Source organism: Dasypus novemcinctus, chromosome 20 (assembly GCF_030445035.2).
Source record: "Dasypus novemcinctus isolate mDasNov1 chromosome 20, mDasNov1.1.hap2, whole genome shotgun sequence".
Taxonomy (NCBI): Eukaryota; Metazoa; Chordata; class Mammalia; order Cingulata; family Dasypodidae; genus Dasypus; species Dasypus novemcinctus.
In genome coordinates this window covers 6,353,159-6,375,467 of record NC_080692.1, presented here as the reverse complement: position 1 = coordinate 6,375,467, position 22,309 = coordinate 6,353,159, and the positions used below count along the sequence as shown (strand labels likewise).

At 52.4% G+C, this 22,309-nt stretch overlaps 1 protein-coding gene across 4 annotated transcripts in view; it reads right to left on the bottom strand.

Annotated features, from left to right (window-relative positions):
* Nucleotides 1-22,309, bottom strand: part of FRMD4A (FERM domain containing 4A) — a 327,549-nt gene that overhangs the window by 72,718 nt on the left and 232,522 nt on the right. For all 4 annotated transcript variants that reach the window (XM_058282382.2, XM_058282383.2, XM_058282381.2 and 1 more), the window contains exons 8-11: nucleotides 16,082-16,165; nucleotides 10,668-10,733; nucleotides 10,356-10,413; nucleotides 7,075-7,161 (exon numbers count right to left, since the gene is read on the bottom strand). In XM_058282382.2, coding sequence (XP_058138365.1) covers nucleotides 7,075-7,161; nucleotides 10,356-10,413; nucleotides 10,668-10,733; nucleotides 16,082-16,165 — 295 coding nt within the window. The remainder of the gene's footprint in view (nucleotides 1-7,074; nucleotides 7,162-10,355; nucleotides 10,414-10,667; nucleotides 10,734-16,081; nucleotides 16,166-22,309) is intronic.

Here is a 22,309-nt window from a genome sequence, read left to right as displayed (position 1 = left end):
GGTGTCTATTTGCTGCATCTTGTTTCTTTGTCCGCTTGTGTTAACGGGAAGTGTGGGCAGCGCCATTCCTGGGCAGGCTGCACTTTCTTTTCGCGCTGGGCGGCTTTCCTCACGGGCGCACTCCTTGCGCGTGGGGTTCCCCCATGCAGGGGACACCCTTGCGTGGCACGGCACTCCTTGCGTGCATCAGCACTGCGCATGGCCAGCTCCACACGGGTCGAGGAGGCCTGGGGTTTGAACCGCGGACCTCCCATATGGTAGATGGACGCCCTAACCACTGGGCCAAAGTCTGTTTCCCCTTTCTGTTTTAATTTACCGTGGCCCCTCGTGAAGAGTGGGCTGGGGGGGGCCATAGGCTCTGTGTGGCAAAAGGATGGGGACCACTCGGCCCTGCCATGGTGTGAGCGGACCCTGCAGTGCGGGAGGATCAGAATGTCCCAGAGAGGAGACTGTCCATCCTTCCGTAGGCTTTGATCGAAGGCTTTCTTTTTTTAAGATTTATTTATTTCTCCCTGCGCCCCCCAGTTGTTTGCACTTGCTGTCTGCTCTCTGTGTCTGTTGTATGTTCCTGTGTGTGCTCACCTTTTCTAGGAGGCACCGGGAACCAAACACGGGAGATCCCATGTGGGAGGGAGGTACCCAATTGCTTCGGCCACCTCCGCTCCGGTCACGTCGGCTTGCTGTCTTGCTCATCTTCTTTAGGAGGCACTGGGAACCGAACCCGGGACCTCCCATGTGGTAGACAGGTGCCCAGCTGCTTGAGCCACGTCCACTTCCCTGATTGAAGTGCTTTTGATGGAAGTGGCTTCAGAAGGCTGGAACCAAGGCCGGTGCCTTTGAATTCTCAGAGCCCCACATGTGCCCAAACGGGGCACATGGTTTTTAAAGATTTATTTATTTCTTCCCCCCGCACCCCGCCCCGGGTTGTCTGTTCTCTGTGTCTATTTGCTGCATCTTCTTTGTCTGCTTCTGTTGTTGTCAGCGGCACTGGGAATCTGTGTTTCTTTTGGTTGCGTCATCTTGCTGTGTCAGTTCTCCGTGTGTGCGGCGCCATTCCTGGGCAGGCTGCACTTTCTTTTCTGGTGGGCGACTCTCCTTACAGGGCGCACTCCTTGAGCATGGGGCTCCCCTACGTGGGGGACACCCCTGTGTGGCAGGGCACTCTTTGCGCACATCAGCACTGTGCCTGGCCCAGCTCCACACGGGTCAAGGAGGCCCGGGGTTTGAACCGCGGACCTCCCATGTGGTAGATGGACGCCCTAACCACTGGGCCAAGTCCGCCGCCCAGGTTTTTCAATATTTTTAGGTGGTGATGATGTTGAGTGTGGGAAGAAACAGGCATCCTGCAGAGGCGCTCCTGCCGCCTGGCCTTAGCGATGACTCAAGGTCAGACCTGACGCTGCCCCCTTGACGTCCGCCCCCGTGACCCTGATTCCGAGAAGCAGAGTGATGACCTCACTAGACGCCACCTGCTTCCCCACAGATGTCCCCAAGGAAGAGCGAGGAGTGGCTCTTGCCTGCCTGAGACCGGGGGAGAGGCTGCTGCATGCACTTGGCGGCTGAAGGTTCCTCTCCGCAGTGGCCGCTGGTCCCTTGGACGGCCTTGGTCTCTTTACTTGGACAGAAACGCAAACTTGGATAACGCACGATGCTGACCTTGGGGCCCAAGTGCCGAACTGGCAATGCCTGTCACTGCCCAGAGCCAACGGGGCCGTGCCCGGGAGGTCAGACCGCTCTTACCGAGCAGCGCCCCGTTCCTGCACACGCACACGCAGGCATGTGCTTCCGTGCACTTGGGCAGCCAGGCGAAGAGGGGCCAGGAGCCCACGCGGCGGCAGGACGCGGACCGTCGGGACCCCTGCTTCTCTTCCCATCGCTAACCCAGGAGGCGCCGCCATGCACGTGTCGTCAGCTCCCTTCCCTGATGCGCTGCTTCTAACTCTGTGGAAACCACCAAACCAGAATTGTGGGGAGGGGGAGAGGAGGGCCCGGGGGTGAACGACGGGAGGCGAGAGAGAGGGAGACTGGCTGAGGGTCGACGGGGGCATTTACCGGTTGGTAAAGCATCGGGCAGCCTACGCAGATATCATCTGGGTTGCTCCGGCTTGGCTTTCAAGAACGCGGGCGTGCGGGCAAGGGCCCACACTCCGGGTGTGTGCGCATCTTGCGGTTTTGAAATTGTTTTCTTGACCATATTGACCGCTGCCCTAGGGCTTTGGGGGTCGGGGTACCCTTCTGGGCATGTGGTTCTGAAATACCACCAAGGCCGGCCCCACGTTCCTGACACACATGACAGCCGACCTCAGCCGTGAACGCCTGCCTGTCCCCGACACGTGTCCTGAGAGCGAGGCCATCAGCGGCTTGCACCGAGGTCTGAGCGTCAGCAAGGCGGCGGTGGCGGGCGCGTCCACTTAGAAGGTGGCAGAGGGCGGGGGCACGACGACTGTGGGGCTACAACTGGACCCCACCCCTGAGGTACCCCATGCTTCCCTCCCTGTCCCCCAGAGCTGCCTGAGCTTCGGCGTGAGGACGGGCTCTGGAATGAGAAGGGCACGCCGCGTCCCCACCAGAGGACTGGGAGCGTGCAACCGTCCTGTCCATGCCTGCACAGCCGCCAGCTGCCCCCTCGGTGGCTCCGTTTGCGTTTGGGGGGCCACCTGGGAACATCTGAGCTGGGCCCGTCAGTTTGCGTCCCTCCCTGTCTCCCAAGCACCACTGGGGTCTCCAGGGAGCCTCAGGGCCAAGGCGGGGGTGCCACCTGGGAGGCCACCTGCACGGACCTCGCTCCGCCTGCGTGCTGTGCTTTTGGGGCCCTGGGACCCCAGTGCTCAGATGGCTCTCCCTGCCCAGTCTGAGTTTGAGAAGGAAGCAGAGATGGTGTGGGCTGCACATCCAGAACGCACTGTGGACACACGAATGGCTGGGCCAAGGACAAGGGGACCGGTGGGGCCGGGCAGGCGCTGGTGAAAAGCCGAGGTTAAGAGCTGGGCAGGGGGACCGGGGACAGTCATCATTTGGCACCTCAATGCCAGCCTGCACCGGTGTCCAGTGACGCGTGACTCAGAGCCCTGGAACGACGGCCTAAGCCCTTGAATTCTCAGAGCCCCCCGTGTGCCTGAACCAGGACAAATATGGTTTTAACCCTTTTTGTTCAGCCTAGTGAAGATGTTGTGTGTGGGAAGAAGAAACAGGCAAGCCGCCCAGGTCCTCCGGCGCTGGGCCTTTAGTGGTGGTTCAAGGTCAGCCCTTGGGCATTGCCTTTGAGTCCCACCCCACGGCTCAGCAGAGCGGGTCTGCCTGGAGCAGCTGGTACTTGGGCAATCGCTTCCCCCTTTCAGGCCCCTTAAAGGTCTGCTCTGATGTCATCTTCAGATTTGCACTCATTTCTTAAAGAGGGCTCCCCAAATTAAACAAGCGCCAGGGTCCCCAGCCCCGTGCCTTATGGTGACCCTCACACTGGGAGCTCAAGTCTTTCATTCACAACTAACTACTGGCGAGTTTTCTTGTGCCAATCACTGTGCCCTCTCTCCCTTTAGGCTCTAGGGTTTGGTTCTACTCTGGATGTTCTTGAGCTCCAACGGGAGAGCCAGGCCTACGTGATGTCCCAGCAACCCACAACTTTGCACGTCCTCAACTGAACTCATGTCTCACTCCCAGGCCATCCGCTGTCCTCAGGCCAGGCTTCGGGTGACAAGAAGCCAAGGAGCGGGTCTGGATTCCACCCCTTATTGCTGCCCTCTCCCCAAGAACATCTCCCCTCCAAACATCCTGAGTCCCTTTTCTCTTCTCCATCCCCGTCGCTGATACGCAACCTGCAGCCCCAGCCATTGCTGGCCTGTGCTGTTAACAAGCCCTGCTTCGCAGATCTTGCCCCGCGATCCTCCAAGGCGCCCCGCACGCACAACGCTGCTTCTACAACCTCTGCCGAGACGTGGGACGGGGCTCGAAGGCAAAGTCAGAGATCCACCTTGAGCCTCGGCTAGGAAGGCTCGGGGCAGGAGGACCCGGGCAGGGTGCTGTTTCTTCTCCCCACACGCGACATCATCGCCAGCCTAAGAGCAAACACAAAAGAGCCTCTCTGTCCCGGTCCGGGCATGTGGGAGTCTCTGAGAATCCAAAGGGCGCAGAGCAGGCTCCCAGCGTTCTGAGCTGTGTGTCAGTGGACGCTGACGCGCCGTGACAGTGAGGTGCCGGCGATGCCCGCCCCCGATCCCCGGCGCCCGCTCTGGAGTGTCGGTCTGATACGGCGTTGGCTGCGCTGCTTGCTGTGCCCCCCGCCTCCTCTCCGGCCTTCTGTCCCAGGCCAGCTGGAAACGATGCCTCCTGTCCCAGCAGGCGCCCCCCGCCCCCCACGGTGCTGTCGGCATGATGCCTGCCTCCCACCCCGCTTTGTCCATCTGGAGACTTCCGTTACCCTTTTAAGAGCCAGCTCACACTTGGCTTCCCCTGGGGAGACGGTCCTCCTAAGCACAGTCAATGGCTCCTCCCTTCAATCCACTGCCAACCCTTGGGTTGACTTGGACCATGGCCCTCAGCAATGATGACGCAGACGCCACGTTTCCTCCGGACGGGCTGGACACGCCTTGAGGACGTGATTCAGTGTCTTCTTTACCCCAGTCTTCAGTGATGCCCTTGACATCTAACAGGCGTCAATATGCATTTTCTTAACGAATGGCTGGCTGGCTGGCTGGTAACTTTGCCATCTGGCTGTCCCTAAATTAGTGACAGGCTGGAGAATCCCAGCTACCTCCTCAGAATTATTTTAACCAAGAAACTGAAGTTTTCAATAACAATTCAGTCTGAGTGATAGCCACTGCCCTGGATAAATCTATTGAACCTCTTCACATTTCTAACTCACCGACCTGGAGAAGTCCCACAAGTTATCATGAAGTTTCTTACTCAGTGGCTGAATGTTCATACCTTTGGTGCCTTACTTTTCCTTTTCTTGAAGGCAGGTTTTGAGACTTACAATCATAGTTGCAAGTCCCTGAGCCCTTGCTGTGGCTCACACCCTGGGTTTGTAGACCTCAAGTGCAAGGTTATGACTTCTCCCATCTTCCTTAGGCCCTCCCTGAGAGTTGGGCAAGCAGATATAAAGGAAGCCTGAACGTGTTAATGAATTAAACTGAGCACTACAAATACGTGTTAGCACTTCTCTCGAAAGCTTCATGCGAGCGGAGATTTTAACCGCTGGCTTTCAGTGAACCCTGCCGTCGATCTCAATGACCTGCATTGGTCTGTGATAGAATGTCCACCAACGTGGCAATGGAGACCCAAATCTGGCATAAGCAGGAGTTTGTTAAAGGATCTTTTGCCAGTAGAAAAGACGTTGGGGCAGGTTGAAAAGAGTAGGAAAGTTGATGTGAAATGTTTATGTAAAGGGGTGAGTGGAGAGAGAACCAGAGGGAAAAAACATATGGAAAATTTGAAATCCATGTGGGGAAAAGGCACTGAGGTGGCTTGGAGCTGCCTACACCCCAGAAAAACATGTTCTTAAATGTAATCCACAATCTTTCGTTGCGGTTATTTCAGATAAGTTGTGGCCCACTCAATCAGGATGTGTCTTCATCCTATTACAGTTCTGTTTAAGAGAGTAAGATTCAGACAGAGAGACAAAGCCACAGACGGAGCAGCCAGAAGCAGAAATCGATGGAACCCAGAAGGGAAGGGAGAGGCCAGGAGATGCGGCCATGGGCCTCACCAGGTGGCCAGCTGGCCGGGGATCACTGGCAGCCAGCCCAGAGCCCCACCTTCAGGCAGAAAGCATCGCCTTGACCATGCCTTGATTTGGACATTCTCCTGGCCTCAAAACTGTAAGCTAATAAATTCCCACTGTTTAAGCCGAACCATTTCATGGTGTTTGCTTAAGCAGCCTAGGAAACTAAAACAGGCACAGAGCAAACAGGAAGAAAGATACGGCGAGACAGAAATACAGACCCCGCAACGGAGAAAAACAAAGGGGGAAAAATAAGTCATCCTCTGCAGCCTATTAATAGAAACTGGGAAGGTTTTGGAGCCGGCAGCATAACAACCAACGCCGCCCTCCCCCAAGAGCCAGATTCCTCCTGAAATGTTCCCAATGAATAATTCATTCATCATTGGCTCACAATCTTAGAACCTAACTGAATTACTCATCCATTGAGTGAAGAGCCTCCTCAACACAGAGATGTTTTTTTCCCACCAATTTAATAAAGAAGCCGGCTAAGGGCAGACGCTAACCGGGGAGCCCAAGATAAGCTCAGATATGGCGCGTGGGTTTCAATTCTCTTCATGGACAAGCGAGCTTGGAAAGCAATCTGGAATGACATAATGGACCAGCCTTGCTTTCTCACTCCTGAAGCAAGTGAGGTTTTGATAGACTTTTAGGACGGAGTGAGAGTTTGGACTGTACACCTCCTCCCCCATTCTTCTCTGCCAGAGACTCTGGGCAACAGCACTCGCCTTGGAGATAGTGTTCCACTATAATTTTCAATGTGTTCTGGTCTGAAAAACGTGTGTAAATGAAAACAGAAAATTCAAATGCTGCACCCTCTTCAAACACTCTGGTTTGTGTTTCTGAGACTTTGCAGACCCCTTTCTCTTCGGCCAATGGCCTTATTTCCCCAGACTTCTGATCACTTCTGATAGGCCATAAAGTTGCCGCCAGATTTCCAGGGGCTCCCTCGCTATTCTGTACTTTTCACCGCATTCTGGTCTACAGTCGTTTCACTCCTCCCCCACCTGCGGGAGAGCTCAGGTGGCTGCAGGAGTCCAGCGCGGTGCCACCTCAGACCCCCAGGAGCCGGCCCTGCTAAGGTAAGGACCGCCAGGCCCCCGTCACCGAATGCTTTGGGTGAGCTGAGCCAGTCACCTTATCTTAAATAATTCTAACAGCTTTGGTTTCCTTAGGAACAGGGAGAAAAAATATTTACTTAAAGAGCCCAGATCAGCTTACTGTGGAGTAATTTGTATACACTTAAATTAGCAGGAGGCTGGTGAGCCCAGACACCAGGAGGCTGCACAGGTTTCGACTCATTTCTGCTCCTGTTCTGGCGACGTGAGGACACGGAGCCCCACGGGGCAGCCCGGGCTTACCTTCCGCGGCTTCACTTTATCGTGGTAGTCATACTGGAAGATTCCTTTGTAGCTCAGGCCCAGCCACCACGGTATTCCCTGCTTGTCCTAGAACGTAAGAAGGAGTGTGGGTAAATACAGCCTTGGAGAAGACAAACACCAACCAAGAGGCGATTTCCTGGGGCCTATAAAGACAAAGGCAAACGCAATCCCCCTCAAATACATGGGGCGCAGTCCTCCACTTTGCACCTCAAGAGATGTGTCCCAGTGGCGCTCGGTTATGTCAGCGGGGAGCCCCGGACCCTGCACCGGGCTGGGCCAAGCTCTGCTCCCAAGCAGCGGCACAGCCGTAAACAAAAGGGACAGCTCCGCTCTTTTTTGACTTCTGGGACTTCGGGTTTCCAATGCCGGATCCCTCACTCACCACAAAGGGACACCTGAGATGCTGAGCATCCTAATGGAAAGACCTCCTAACACAGCAACTCTTCTTAGCTCCTGGATCGGAAGGGAGCATGGCCAGGACTGACCGTGGTGCCTTTCATTTGAAAGACGAAGAAATCAATGCCACGAGTGGCTCCAGCTTTGCACTGGAAGGCACTCACCCCTGAGGTCCTGCTCACCTTAGGAGGACAGCGGGGGCCAGGTAGGGTTTTCTGACTCTTAAAGCCATTGGACAGATAGAAAAATCTAAGGCCAATCTGGGGATTGGATTAGAAACATCAAGTCTCTCTGTTTACTCCTTTAATGGAGAACTCTTGCCACCAGAAGGCAATTCATTCTTCATTCAAAGATGATTTTGAGCTGTTGATGAAAGCTCCTAAATGCTAGGATTTTACAGTGGACCCATCAAGCAGCCTTTCCCTGGATCTAATCTAACTGCTGCACCTAGGAGTAATCAAATACACCCCATTGTGGATGTCTTGAAAACTCAAAGTTGGCATGATGGCTTCCAACATTCATGGGCCATGAGTTATTTCAAGGTAAGCCCAAAGATAAAGGGCCAAAAAAAAAAAAAAAGTCAATTTTGATTTTTTAAAAAGCTTCTGGGCATGTGAGTTCTTCTTTAAAAATGTAAAGGTATAGAATCCCTGTGTCTGGGAAGTACCTGTGTGTACTACAAGGGTTTTAGGGAACAGAACAGGAGGAAGCTGATGCCACAGCCTCACCTGAGTAGCTTGGCACTGTTGCCACCCCATGGATTATGACAGCAGAAGAGAGCCCAAGGACACCAGCAGGTGTCTTCACATGGATGGTTCAGTTTGCTTGGACTTAGATGTTCTTTTTCTCTAAACAGCAGTAAAGCAAGTCCTGATGTGTTTGGGTTCTAACAGCCCCCTGGCTCATTTGGGTCTTTGAAAATCACAAGCCCTGCTTCTGGTCTCTTAGCAAACTGCAAAGTGCTCATCTTACAAGTTTTCCTGGAAGGCAGAATGTATATAGAGACGTGCAGCCCTTTTGCTAAGCTCTAGAGCTGACAAAGAGATGGCTATCAGGTTTAAACAAGTTAGAGAGCAGATTCGGTTTGGTGCATCGGAAATAGCCTTCCAATACGCTGAAGACTGACGGAGTTAGTTGGGGAGGGAAATGTGACCTTTGTTTTAAATATGAGTGTCAGAGGTGGGATCAGACTTAGAGCCAACAGCAACTCAGAGAATGGCATTTCTGAATGCCAGGCCCAAATCATTCTTCAGTGTTGCCTGTCTGCTACCCATCACCACCCAACAGCCCCATCATTGGCAGGAAGTCTCCCAGCTTGAATTTTAGGAAAAGCCTCCCGCTCAGTGGGGAACTTCGTTGGGTCCCTGTCTTTCAGGCATGAAACCAGCTCCTCACGGCTGCCTGCCCTTGGCTGGCGAGGGGCCTGGGGCTTCTTTCTGGACCAGGTAGACAGTGGTCTGGGGAATGGCTTCGCTGATGACCTCTGGGCCCAGCCCGAGGTCTGGCCTCACACCGGGGTGGTCTCGTTAGGGCTTGGCTTTTCTCAGATGGGATGGAGATAGCTGGCGAGGAGGCTGGTCACCCTATGACCGACTTGAGAAGGGCAGGGATGGCTGTGATGGTTCTATGAATTCTGTGAATCATGACAGGCATGGGCAGAAAGGACTTTGGTAGGACGTCAGGAAGAATCGAATCATGTAAAGATCCTGGGCCAAGTTGCTGAATCACTAGATTCCGTGCAAATGCCTCTAAGCCCTGAGCTCCTCAGTGGAGTTCCGACATTTGATTCCCTGACGGGAACGCACAGTCCCACCCTTCTCTGCAATTCTCAGGCAACTTGTGCTCAAGCAGCTGCTGTGGACCAAGGTGCTACACTACAATCCAGGAATAAACACCAGAACACGAGACGCCGTCTTTGCCGTTGAGAGCTGCCGTTTACAGGAGATCTTGGCAATTAAGTCCTATCAAGGACGTGCCAAATGTCTAAGACGCTTCTGTGAATGACACAAAGGTGAAGGAAACATTCTATGTGCTAGTCTAAAGGAATTAAAAGTATAGTTGAGTGGAAACATGGGAGAGAAATTGATGGAGGACCAAGAGCATTTCAGGTTGGTTGGTGGAAATTTCTTGAGTTCTGAATGCTTTTCTGCTCTTTGTGGCTGGACTTTGGGCAGTGACCTAGGGTTGATCATACAGGGGTGAATTAAAGAAGAAGGAAGGGACATTATCCTTTTTCATCCTAGGAAAGAGCTCTGGAGGACATCATTACCTCTGATTTCAAAGAAGAGATCCCAGTATATTTTGGACAAAGTCAAAGAGAATTCAGAGAGAGGTCAAGGTCATGTTGGACTTGCCTTTGTAGTATTTAAGGAGACAGATGGAATCATGTACTCAGTTTGTCTTCCTATGATCCTGGTTCTCCTCCTGTAAAGATGTCCAGATGGCATTTGGCCACCAAGGAAAGCACTTTCATTCTCTATAATTTGTTGTATTTAGATGGAGTTTTCCTATTGAAGTGCTCTGTAATCCTGATCAACCAGGATTCTTCTGAGAATGGAAGGAAGTAGGCATTTATTATACCCCATTCAAAAAAGGGAAACTTAGTGTTTTGGAGAGTAACCCCATGAGGTCTTACCACACAAAGGATAAAATTCAACTGTCCCAACTCCCTAGAGCGCAATCTTCCTGACAAGTATTCTCTGACCCACCAAAACAAAAACAAAAGCAAAAAAACAACCAAAAAAGCTTTTAATAAGACTAAAATGAAAAAATAAAAGGAAAACGAGAAGTCTTTTTTGTTTGTTTAAATTCAGGGCAGGCTTGGCAACCTCCACCAAGTATGTTCTCTTAGGAGAGTCACTTACCTTCACTGCGTAATAATGAACCCCGTAGGTTGGGAGAGACTCCACGATGCTCATGTAGCTGCGAATTGGGAAGTCGACACACACATACACACACACACAAACAAGACAAACAAGGATGGTTATTCAGCAGAACTGGTGTCATTGCCACATATAGTTTTGTGATAAAGTTCTTTGAGTGGTCGTTTACTTAAAAACCAAATTGAAACTTCATCCCCGGAAAAATGTCTTTCCAAGCAGAATTTAACCATCTTGACACATGATATATTAACACAAACACATGCAGTCCCACGAGCTTTGGGACAGTCCACTTACTTAACAATTGCTTGACCTCTTGTCTGGCCATTCAGTTTCTTGTAGTGCTCAATTACTCTGTCTTCACTAAAATTAGAAGAAAATACTTTGGTTATTATAGACCCAGGTTGGCGGCCCAGCTAATGAGCTACTTCTCCTGAGCCCGCTTGACCTCCTGAGAAGCTCCAAGGAGCCAACTTAGTTCATCATTTCCATTTTTAAATAAAGATTTATTTAATCTTTATTAAAATTTATTTAATTTATTAATTTATTTCTCCCCAGCCCTTCACTGTTCTCTGTCTGTTCGTTGTGTGCTTCTCTTCCTTTTAGGAGGCACCAGGAACCGAACCTGGGACCTCCCATGTGGGAGGGGAGGCGCCTAATCGTTTGAGCCACCCGCTCCCTGCTTTGTTGCATCTCTCATTATAGTCTCCTCCTTGTGTCTATTGTTGCGTCAGCTCACTATGCCAGCCTGTCTTATCAGCTCACTGTCTCGCTCATCTTCTCCAGGAGGCACTGGGAACTGAACCTGGGACCTCCCATGTGGTAGGTGGGAATCCAATCACTTGAGCCACATCAGCTTCCCTCATCATTCCCATTTACTTCATGCCAGTGACTTCACAATTGGTCCTGAAGTAAATGGCATGTCCAATATCAGCCTATGAGAAAGACCTCAGCCTAGAAAATTCCAAAAAACAAAACAAAATATTTTCCTCTCAGAGGACTTGCATTCTTCTTTATCTTGGACTTAGAGTTAACAAGACAAGATTGGAGCCCAGGTTTTGGGGTCCATCCCTTGGAAGATACTCCATGGGAGAAGAGGAAGAAGCCACGTGCACGTGCCTGCGCGCCGTGGGGAGGGACCCTGGACGGGGCAGTAGAAGGCAGAACTGAGTGGCCAGCTCCACAAAGCAGAGAGTGGAGAGGACACCTCCCTCAGACGCTTGCTCTTCTTACCCCCCCGTAATCCTGTCTATGCAGGAAGGCGGGCAGGAGTCGACTTCAGGGGGGTGCCCACTCCTCAGGGATTGGGGGCTTCCAAGGAGGGTGGGAAAGTTCTGGAATGGAAACCACGAGGCAATGGAAGTCCCAGAGCAACCGTGGGGAAGCGATGACCGGCCAACCACCAGAAGGGGCAGGAACGCCATCTTGGTGGTCCCAGGTCTGCCCCAAGGGAGAGCCTGTTCCCTGTTGGAAGTCCCGGGCAGGCCAGCCCTCGGCAGCAGCAGGGCCTCCTGGGAGAGGCGAGGCGGGGGCCACGGCGTCAGGGCTCCAGGCCCCACCCCGCCCGCCCAGGTGCCACCCCACCTCGGGGCCGTACCTCCCTCCTCGGCTTCGCCCAGGCCACGGCGCGCCTTCCTTTCCCGCGTAGAGGCTCCGAGAGGGATCCTGAGCTGCGTCCCAGCTTCTCACTGGTCCAGCCTATTGCCTATGGGGAGCCGACTCTCCGCGAATTAATCTAAAGCCTTATTTCACACACCTTTTAAATTGCTTTTATTTTCTTAAAGCAAAGCCATATGCACGCTCCCTGGCACTCAGGGTCATTTCTTTCCTCTATCTTGCCAGCTTCAGGTCATGGCTGTTAAGCGTAATGGCCTGCCCTCCGGTGCCTGTGTGTGGACGAGTCAGACCCCTGCACAAGGAAGCATCCGGCCAGCTCCACGGGGCCTTCCGCCGGCGGGGTGGGCCACCTCCGAGCAGACTGAGCCCGTGTCCACCTGGAGGACACTTCCGAAGCTCCCATGCCCCCCTGGAGATGAGGCGCGTCTTCAGAAGGCACCAGGGGCCGGCAGGAGGCTCAGCTTCCAGCCCTCCCGGCTCCCCTCCTTGCCCACCTGCAAACTCAGCGGCGTGCCTGCTTCTAGCACACCGGCCAGGTGTCCGCGAGGGGTCTCCTGCTTCCAGGGCAAGCAGCTCAGTGTGGGCGGGGCCTCCTTTATGAGCTCCGGGAGAGAGATCTTGGGGTGAACTGGGGAGCCGAAAATCAAATGTACTGGGAAGCGGGTGTGGCTCAACTGACAGAGCATTCACCTACTGTCCAGGGTTCAAACCCAGGGCCTCCTGGCCTGTGTGATGAGCTGGCCCATGCGCAGTGCTGATGTGCGCAAGGAGTGCCCTGCCATGCGTAGGGGGGCTCCACGTGCAAGAAGTGCGCCTGGCAAGGAGAGCTGCCCCGTGCAAAAAAAAGTGTAGCCCGCCCAGGAGTGGTGCCGCACACACGGAGAGCTGATGCAACAAGATGACGCAAGAAAAATAGACAGATTCCTGGTGTTGCCAAGAATGCAAGTGGACGCAGAAGAACACACAGTGAATGGACAGAGAGAGCAGACAACGGGGCGTGGGGGTGGGTGGGAGGGAAGAGAAATAAATAAAATAAATCTTAAAAAAAAAAATCAAAGTACTGCTGCAGTTACACATGCAAGAGAGACCCCAGGAAGATTAAAAAAATGCCACCAGGCAGCTGTTCAGCTGTTCACTAACGAAACGGCCCGAGCTCAGGAGCCTATGAGCCTGACAGCTGCAGGAATCTGTGCCTCCACCTCACCCTGTATCTATTGCTGCCTGAGACCATTTGGGAAGACGCGGCCATGACTTTCTCCCTCCTCAGCCTTCCATCCTTTCACTCCGGTGTAAACCCTGTGGACCTACCTGTGGATGGCCCTCTGCGCCCGGCCCCCTCCCGCCCTCCCTGAGTTTACAGGTGGCTGAAAGGCACCGAGCTTTGCAGACCCTCTTTTCCCCAGGGCCCCAGATCTGGGGTGGGGCTCAGTGGAGTAAACTATCTAAATGCATGAGCCATACTTAACCAAATCCCAAAAAGCTCATGGGAGAACACGCGTGGTAACGTGTTCCGAGGAGGAGTGACGTGAAGGGCGAGGCTGGTCACGCCCACCATGTGGCTGGTCGTGGAATTCCCCGTGGTGCCAGCGGGGGTCTCGGTGGTGGACGGTGTCATTGTCCATCTCCGAGGCTCCGGCAGCGGAAGACTCCAGACCAAAGGGGTGTTCTGTTCCTGTGTCCCCTTCACAACGGCCCGTGAGGGAAGGTCCAGCTTCCGTGGCCCCGGGCTCGTCAATCCAACTCTCTCCGTGGGGGCTCCCCTCGGTAGGGGACCCACAGGGCGCGAGAAGTCCACAGCGGGCTCCAGGCTCGGGGACCATCACACAGGGTGACTCAGCATGACGCGCAACTCTCACGACCTGCCCATCCCACGATGGCAGCTTTGTATTCCCGTGGTGCGCTGGTCAGGTTAATTCCATGTTACAGATGGGGAAATCGGGGCAGTGGAAGGGTCATGAAAGTCGCCTGGACTGGTTTTTTAAAGATTTACTTTATTTATTTATTCCCCCCGCCCACCTTGTGTTTGTGCTCATTGTGTGCTCTCTGCGTCTGTGCGTTGTGTGCTCACGTTCGTTTTAGGAGGTACTGGGAACTGAACAGGGGACCTCCCACGTGGGAGGAAGCCCCAATCACTTGAGCCACCTCTGCTTCCATCTTGGACTGTTATTACCCACAATTCAGAGGGAGTGGGAAACGGCCACTTTGCCCGCTGCGTCAAGGGCCTCCCCTGGCTGGGCTGAGCAGACGCCCCGTGGCTTCGTCCGCCTGGAGGCTGCCCACTGCCTCAGTGGCCGCCAGTGGGAGCAGGAGCGCCTGAAGCCTGTGAGCCTGCACCCTTTCTCGGGGACCCGTCCGGGCCACCTGACCCTGTGGGAGACGAGGAGAGGTCCCGCCACCGGCGAGGGGTGACGGTGGATCTTGCCGACGAGGGAAAAGCTGAGAACACGCTCAGTCCACCAGCTCCACCCTATCTCCCCACTAGACCTACGCTGAAGCCCGCGTGGCATTTTCTCCCTTTCCTTCAATCTTTGCTTTCCAAAAATATCTAAATCCAGAGGCTCACAGAGGAAACATGGTACATTTAATCTTCTAAAATTCAGTGCTATGAATTTAAGTTCTTAAATTTCACCTAAACACTATACATTTAAACTATTAAACACAAGCCCACCGCAAGGAAAACAGGTGAAGGGAAGGTCTGTCCAGCAAGGGGGGGGTCTGTGTGGGGGGGACAGCGCATGGGCACAGGGCAGGCTGTGGAGGCTTCTAGAGAAAACCTTAGAGTGAGAGAAAAGGAGTTTGTAACTCGGGAACGAGCACAGGGGTGCAGGGAGCTGGGGGTGGACGAGGCCACAGGCAGCTTGGACTCCAGGGCGGCTGCCACCATGCGGCTTCAAGGTGTCCCCATGCCGTGTAGGAGCCCCCGCCCCAGAGCCACCTCTCTGCCTCTCCAGCCCCTTCACCACTGCTTTCCTGAAAGGCAGCAGCTGGGAGGGGAGGAGGTGCAGGGGGCGTAAGGAAGGGCACGAAGGCGGCACGAGGGCCCCTTGTGTGTTCCTGTGGGCAGGTGGCAGGGGTGGGCGCCTGGAAGCAGATGCGTGCAAACTCCTGGCAGGTTCAACAGAATTTGCTCTTTGGGGGCAGACGATGATGGGAGAAAACCATTATCGACAGCCACGTGGCTGAGGGAAGAGGGGCCAGCAACGGTGTGGTGAGACAAATCCGACAGGCTGGCTTGCTGCCAGGGGCTCTCTGCCCGTCGCCGGGCTCCCTGGGAGGGAAGCCACCTCTGAGATGGAGTGCCACCCTGCTGGTCAGTGAACTCTGCACCCAGACTTGCCCCGTCCTTGCCAAAGGAGGCTGGCAAAGCCTCGGGAGCACCCGGGGACAGGGCAGGGTGCCGCGGAGCGTCAGCCTTCTGAGCTTTCCATAGGAGCGCACGTGGAAGGACTTAGAGGGTTCGTGGGCTGGGGTCCATTGGCGAGGACGTGCTCTGAATGTGTTTCCAAGAAAAGCCATGACAAGGTGAGGGAGGGGACACCAAGGCGGCAGGGCTGTGCCCGCGCCTTGGAACACACACCCCGTATGGGAATGCCAGCTCTGCGCCACTGGGACCGAAGCCCCACTCCTGGGGACCTCTCAGATGCCGGCTCTGCTCCACGTCTGTCACTGAGAACCCGCCGCTGACTGTGGCACAGTGTGATGTGGCAGCTAAGGCAGGAGAAAGGGAACACCGGGGGGACGACGGAAGAGCCCACCTCTCTTTCCTGCAGACAACCCCTGCCGTGCCCCCACACGGCAAACCCCACACGTCCTGTCACCCGGCGCTGGGATTCCAGGATGAAACTCTGGTGGCACACGGAGGGCTCTCCAGGAGGCGAAGCTTCCAGAGCGAAAGGGTAGGATTTTTTTTTTAAGGAAGAAAACAGCAAGGCAGAGGCCTGCATCATTCAGACAACCGCGGTGAAGAGGCTCCCGACGACGCGGCCGGGCCTTACGGCGCCATACGCGGGGGTGGGCTCAGGCCCGCTGCGCCCACATACCCCGAGGGAGCCGGCGGTGGAGGACGCCCCGGCGGGCAGGGCGGGTGGGCTTACCAGTAGGCCAGGGAAGGGTGCTCCTTGAGGGCCTGCGTGGGCAGTGCCGGCAGCTTCTTCAGGTCGCTCCTCACCACTTCATTGCTGGCAGAGGAGAAGGCAGAAAACACATTAGCCTCCGCGAAAACCACCGCGCGCGGTGCCACCTGCGGCAGTTTGGCATTACCGATGAATTCCAGAAAGAAATAGTGACTGTGAACGGGCCGTGCCTCTGGGCGTGATGCCCTTTGACTGTATTAAATCAGAGGTTTCACTTTTACTTGGTTAGATTAAGATTAGGACTTTGATTGGGCCGCGCAGCAGGACGTGCAGTCCCCGCCTCCTCGGCAGGTGGGCGCGTGCGTGGCAGAGGAGAGGTGAGTTTTGGCGCTGGAGGCCCGGGGAGAGAGGGCTGGGCCGCTCGCCCGATGGTTCGCAGCAGGCCTTGTGGGGCGATCAGAGCAGCCGAGCCCCAAAAGAGATGAGCCTGGGAAGAGAGACGAGCCTAACGCCAGCCCACAGCTGACATCGGAAGAAGTGGGGACCGCGGAGCCTGGAGAGGAAGAGGAAGGCTGAGCCCTGGCAGAGCCGGCAGCCCCCTGCTCCAACACGCGGCGACAGGCAGTGAGGGAAGTCACCTACACTTTAGGGCCTTGTGGCTGCAAGCTTCCACCCCCAATAAATAGCCTTTACAAAGGCTAACAGAGTCCTGGGGCTTTGCGTCAGGACCTCTTAGGCTGACGACCACACTGCCCAACCCAGCCGCCTTGTCGGGGAGACCCCGTACCTGCTCCCCTTTAAGGGGAAGGGGTGGGAGGCAGGGGCTTTTTTTATTTATTTATTTTAATGTAGATGAAACAAAAAACCAAAAAACACCCAGTACCCGGGACCAGACAGAAGCCGGAGCTGTGCAGGCGGTGGCCGTGGTCTCCGTCTGGACACTGTGGTCCGAGCGGGAGCACAGACCTGTGCCGAGCCGGCCCTGGGGCAGGGGCGGGGGCGCCCGGGGGTGGGGAGTGGGCCTGGTGGGCAGGAGCCCAGGAGGAGCGCCTCGGGGCTGCTGGTCTCACGGCCTCCCCAGGCAGAAGCGGCTTCGCCAGTGCTGGAGGCTCACCAGCAGGTGCCAGCTTCTTTGCTTGGACCGACCCCAGGTGGAAAAACACGGTCCGTACGTAACGTTAGCATTTGCCAAGGCCCAGGGGTGCCCTGAAGCACGTGGGGCCGACTGCCTGGTGCTGCTGGCGGTTTCGTGCACCTGGCCCTGCCAACAGATGCCCCTTTGTACCAGAGACACTCATAATCTCATATCTGGAGGACAGGCGAGCCTCCCTGGTCCAGCCAGGGCGCGTCCTCTCTCCACAGCACTCAGCGAAGGAAGCTTGGCACCCACTTGCTCCTTCCTGGGGCAGTGAGTGGCATCCACATTAGATGGCTTTGCAGGTGAAAGGGCATTTCCTTCCACGGTCAGTCCCAGGACCCCTGAAATCAGGGCTGGCCCCACCTTTGGTGACCAACCCCCAGTCCTAACCAGGGCAGGCGAGCAGCTTCTGAGTCGAACAACACCAGGAAAACACTGGCCCCTGGGATCCTGGGTGGTAACATCTAGAAAGCCATGAGATGGGAGCTCCAGAAATAAAAAGGAAGGAAGGAAGGAATAGATGGGGGCCCCTGGGACGTGCTGATCCCCCGAGCTCCCACTGCTGCTGGGCAGAGGGTGTGCTCTCCACACACGGTGCCAAACTTGTCGTCAGAGTGCAACTGACAGCTCTACCTCTAGATACCACATGCCCCTGTGCAAACCACACCAATCCTTTCAGTTCATTAGGTGGTGACAGAAAAACCTGGGGCTGCTCGATGATATTATAGCGCCTTCCAGAAAGGGCCTTTTTCAAGGACTATGATGAGAAAGGGACTTTTTCAAGGACCTTTTTCAAGGTTTGTGAATCCTGGGTTTGAACAAGCAGCCAGAAGGAAAAGCTCAACTTCTTATTCTTTGGATCAATATACCCATGTGATATCTAAGTGGTGAGGCCAGGACTGATTGATTCATTATCAGTAAGCAGAGGAATTCACAGAGCCCCTGCTGTGTGTAAAGTATCAGAGGGACACAAGGAGTGGATGCTTTAGCTGGGGAGGCCAAGTGGGGACATCGAGAGATAACTGACCAGAGATGTAGTCACCAAGTGCAATGAATGTCTCATGATGACGGAGGAGGTTGTTGTTATGGGGGGACGAGTGGGGCTAGGGGGGTGGGGGGTATATGGGGACCTCACATTTTTTGAATATAACATTAAAAAAATAAAGACAAAAAAAAAAAAAAAAGACAACTGACCGCACGGGCAGGGTTGGGTTGTGTCAATGCAAACAACAAATTCTAAGGTTCAGAGGCAAGAGAGGTCCCCAGGGGCCGTGGTGTGGGGGCAGACTTTGGAGGAGGTCTTGAATGGAGAAAAGGCACCTCAGTGGCGTCCAGTCACATCGTGGAGGCCACAGCATTAGAACGGAAGAGGACGACTGGAAAGGACGGTAAGTGAGGGGCAGGTAGACGTGGGATTTTCAGGAGCTTGCGTGCCAGCAAAGAGGATTGACTTGAGTTTCTAATGGACAGCCGCTGCGGGGAGGGTTTTGAACTGGTGAGCTCTTGACATGAGGACAATTCAATTCCTCAGTGTGGCTTGGAATTCTCTTTGGCATGCTAGCAAGCCCTAGTGACCGATGAGACAAAAATCCACCTCAAGTACTTGAGAAGCTACGATGGTGAATTTCTGGATCTCATCTCCCCTATTTATCAGTCAGCTCCCCATCTGATTCACTGATGCACCATCGGTGCCTCAAAGGGTACCTCAAATACGAAAGGCTATACCATCAGCCTTTACTGGGTGACACGGCGAGAAAGGCAATTCGTTGCTCCTTTACTGAGCTGAAGCTTGAGTTTGGGTTTCCTCACACCCACCACAGCTAAAGTGTATTTGGGGAAGGAAGGAACTAAAGAAGGAAGGGATCTTGTTACCCACCAAACACGAGCTTGTTGGCAAACGGGTGCCCCTGATGACAGTCACAGGTTCGACTTCCTGGCGGAGGCTTGCAGAAGGTTCTCTACTTCTGCCCCAGGGCAAGGTTACACAGAAAACTACAGCTAGAAGTCACCAAGGCGTGAAGCCGTCCAAGCCCATTACGTTCTGGAAGGAATCCACGGCTCTTAATCCCTCCCAAAGGACAAAATACGCAGAAATGTTCTGTTTGCTTTTCTGCTGTCTGTAAACATCTGCAATAACTGAGAGGTGTCCAGCCCAGTCAAACGATGTGACCTGACTCTCCCGTGCCTGGAAATCGGAAAGCTGCCCTCGTGGGAAACCTGGCCACGCTACTTCCAGTGACGTGTGGAGCTGTAGCCTGACACATGTGCTCAGAAGCTCTGGCTTCTTCTCCTAATATCTCCATTTTACACCCTCAAAGCTCAATGGATCTAATGAATGCCAACTTACAAAACAAAATGAAACACTTCAAAACAATTCACTGTGGTCATGTTGTTTTCAGAAAAAGAAAAAGGTCTCAGAGGGTCTCAGATGCTAAGCTGAGAATAAAATTCAAGTATTTGTATTTTTAATAGTTACCAGATTTTATTCAAAACTTGTATGTGATTATTAATGTTGCCAGCAAAAAAGCAGCATCTCAAGTGCTGTTTTGGTCTTTGACTGAGGGGGCTTTGAGATGTGTGTCTCCATCTGCCCGTCCTGCTCACAGAACACGGAACGTTAGAAGAATCTACTGCACAAAATGAAGATTTCTATGGATAGAAAGAGAGAATTCGCCCAAAATGAGTAACAACCAATTCATCCAAAAGAACACAAACTGAAGGAGGCAACAACTAAATCAGAACAAAGGATGAGCAAAATCCACCATGCTTCCTTTAAAAAAAAAACCTAGGAAATACTTTCCCAGGAAATCTCCCTTGGGTCCAATAAGGGCTGCTGCCCCTCTTTTGCAAGAGAAACCTGGGGCAAACAGAAGATGCTTGGTGTGGAAGAAGTTTTCCTGGAACCAGCTGTTTTGAGCTGAACTGGCTCAGAAACCATAGATCATGAAGCCCAGAAAGCTGTTCTCATGGAGCTCCACACAGTAGTCTGGAGCTCCGAGGTGGCAATTTTATGCTAGGGTCTGGCCAACTCCTCCAAAGTGGATGAGGAGCTTACGGCGGTAGAGTTCTCCCAGGGAGAGGTGTTTCACAAGTGAAAAAGAGCACTACAGTTCCTCAGTCCTTATCCACAATTCCCACGTCCAAGAAGCTTTCAGAAAGAAATGATTTTTCTTAACTCATCTGGTGGCGGACTGAACACAAGTTGTTCTTCCACGAGGCAGGGTTTGACCTTTATTTCCCGCTTTTGGAGGAACATTCATAAATGTATGTTACTATTACAAGATATTAATATCAGGGCGATATTTGGGCAAAAACACAACCAAAGCAAACTATGGACAGTAGTGTATAGTAATATAATAATAATCTTCCATCAATGATAAAAAAAGGAAGTATGCTAAGTGAAAGGTATTAGACAAAAGGGACTACATATTGTATGACTCCATGTCCACAAAACGTAAATCCAAATAAATTACAGAGACAGAAACAGATCAGCAGTTATACAGGGCAGGGAAAGGACAGAGAGGTTGAGAGGTGACTGCTAAGGGGTAGGGTTGTTTATGATTATTATTATTTGGAGTAATTAAAATGCTCTGCTATTGATTGAGGTGATGAATGCACAACTCTGTGATTATACCAAATGCCACTGCTTGTGCACTTTGGGTGGATTGTATGGTTTATGACTATGCTTGGCATTTTAAAAATAGCACAATGAATCTAGATGACGCTGAGACAGGTTCATAAGGGAAGTTATCGATTTTTCTTTCATTGATGGTCTTTAAAAATCCCCCGAAGAACAATCTCTCTCCATTTCTTCCACTTTTCTTCCTTTCTTCTTCTTCCCTCCTTCCCGTTCTTTTTGGCGAACCAAGGTAAAGTTCAGGTTACAATGAAGACGGTGAGAGCACTTGCCTTCCATCTCCCCACCAGATATTCTTCAGGGTATGTGGGGATAGCTCTGCAAGGTGGATGGTTCTGGAAATGTGGGCTGATACTCTCCATCTCCAATGGTGCTCGAACATTGGCAGAGAAACACCTGAGACCCCCTTAGATATCTTCATCATAGCATTACAGAATCTCACATTCTGGGCAGTCATGGATGACTGTCTCACACTAATTTATCAACTGTACGGAGGGGTAAATTTACAAACACATGTGTGAATTACTTGCTTTTATTCCTGTTGCTTATCATTAACTTAAGTGAAGATCTCTTACGTGGTTAGAGCCTTTAGTATTAGAAAAATACTCAGTAATTCTGGTGTCCAATGGCCAAAAGAAAGCTTCATGAATTTCTAACAGAGCTGTAAACATGTAAAGTTCAAAACAATTAAAAACTTTTAGGTAAGTCTATAATTGAAAGGAAATAAGTTTACTCAAATGGCACAAGAAGAAACAACTGGTAGATTTTCTAAAATATCCCCCTTTAGATTGGGAATCTTAGCTGAAAAACTGAATGATGTCAGAACTGTGAATCCTTTTGCTATTCACAAGGTTAGCTCAAAATATGCTGATATTAAAAAAATGCTTCACAAAAGACAAACGCTCTCATAATACAGAATTTCCTTCTTACTTTATAGCTAAAAATTCCCAAAGGCTTTGAAGAACACCATCTTGCAAAAATAAACTATCCAAATGCTTCTCTATATGATTTAAAAATGTGAAACTCTGGAGACTTACACACTGGAAAGCTCAGTAAAATGGACTTTTGGGCACAAAGCAAAGCTTACTGTAACAATGTATAACTTTCCTACTTAGCATTTTTTCTCATATTTTCACAGATTCTGTTCTTTTAAAAAGGTCTTTCTGGCACAGAAGGTTCCAGCTGCTCTGGAATCCCTTAATGCTGTTCTCATTCATGGGAAAACATCACACTTCCCTTTCTTGGTTTTTGTAACATAATATATGAGAATTACATCAATTTAAAATTTTTTCCACAAAAACTCTTCTTTGGGCTGATGACTGTGCTTCAAGTTTAACAGATGACTTTTTTCTTGGCAAGTATGGTTATTATACTTGTAGATTATGTCAGTTGTATACCAAATGCTAACTATTCTAAAAGCAACTGTCCGAGTAGTTTTCTAATGAATTATCCAAAAGCCTCAGCAAATTTAGTG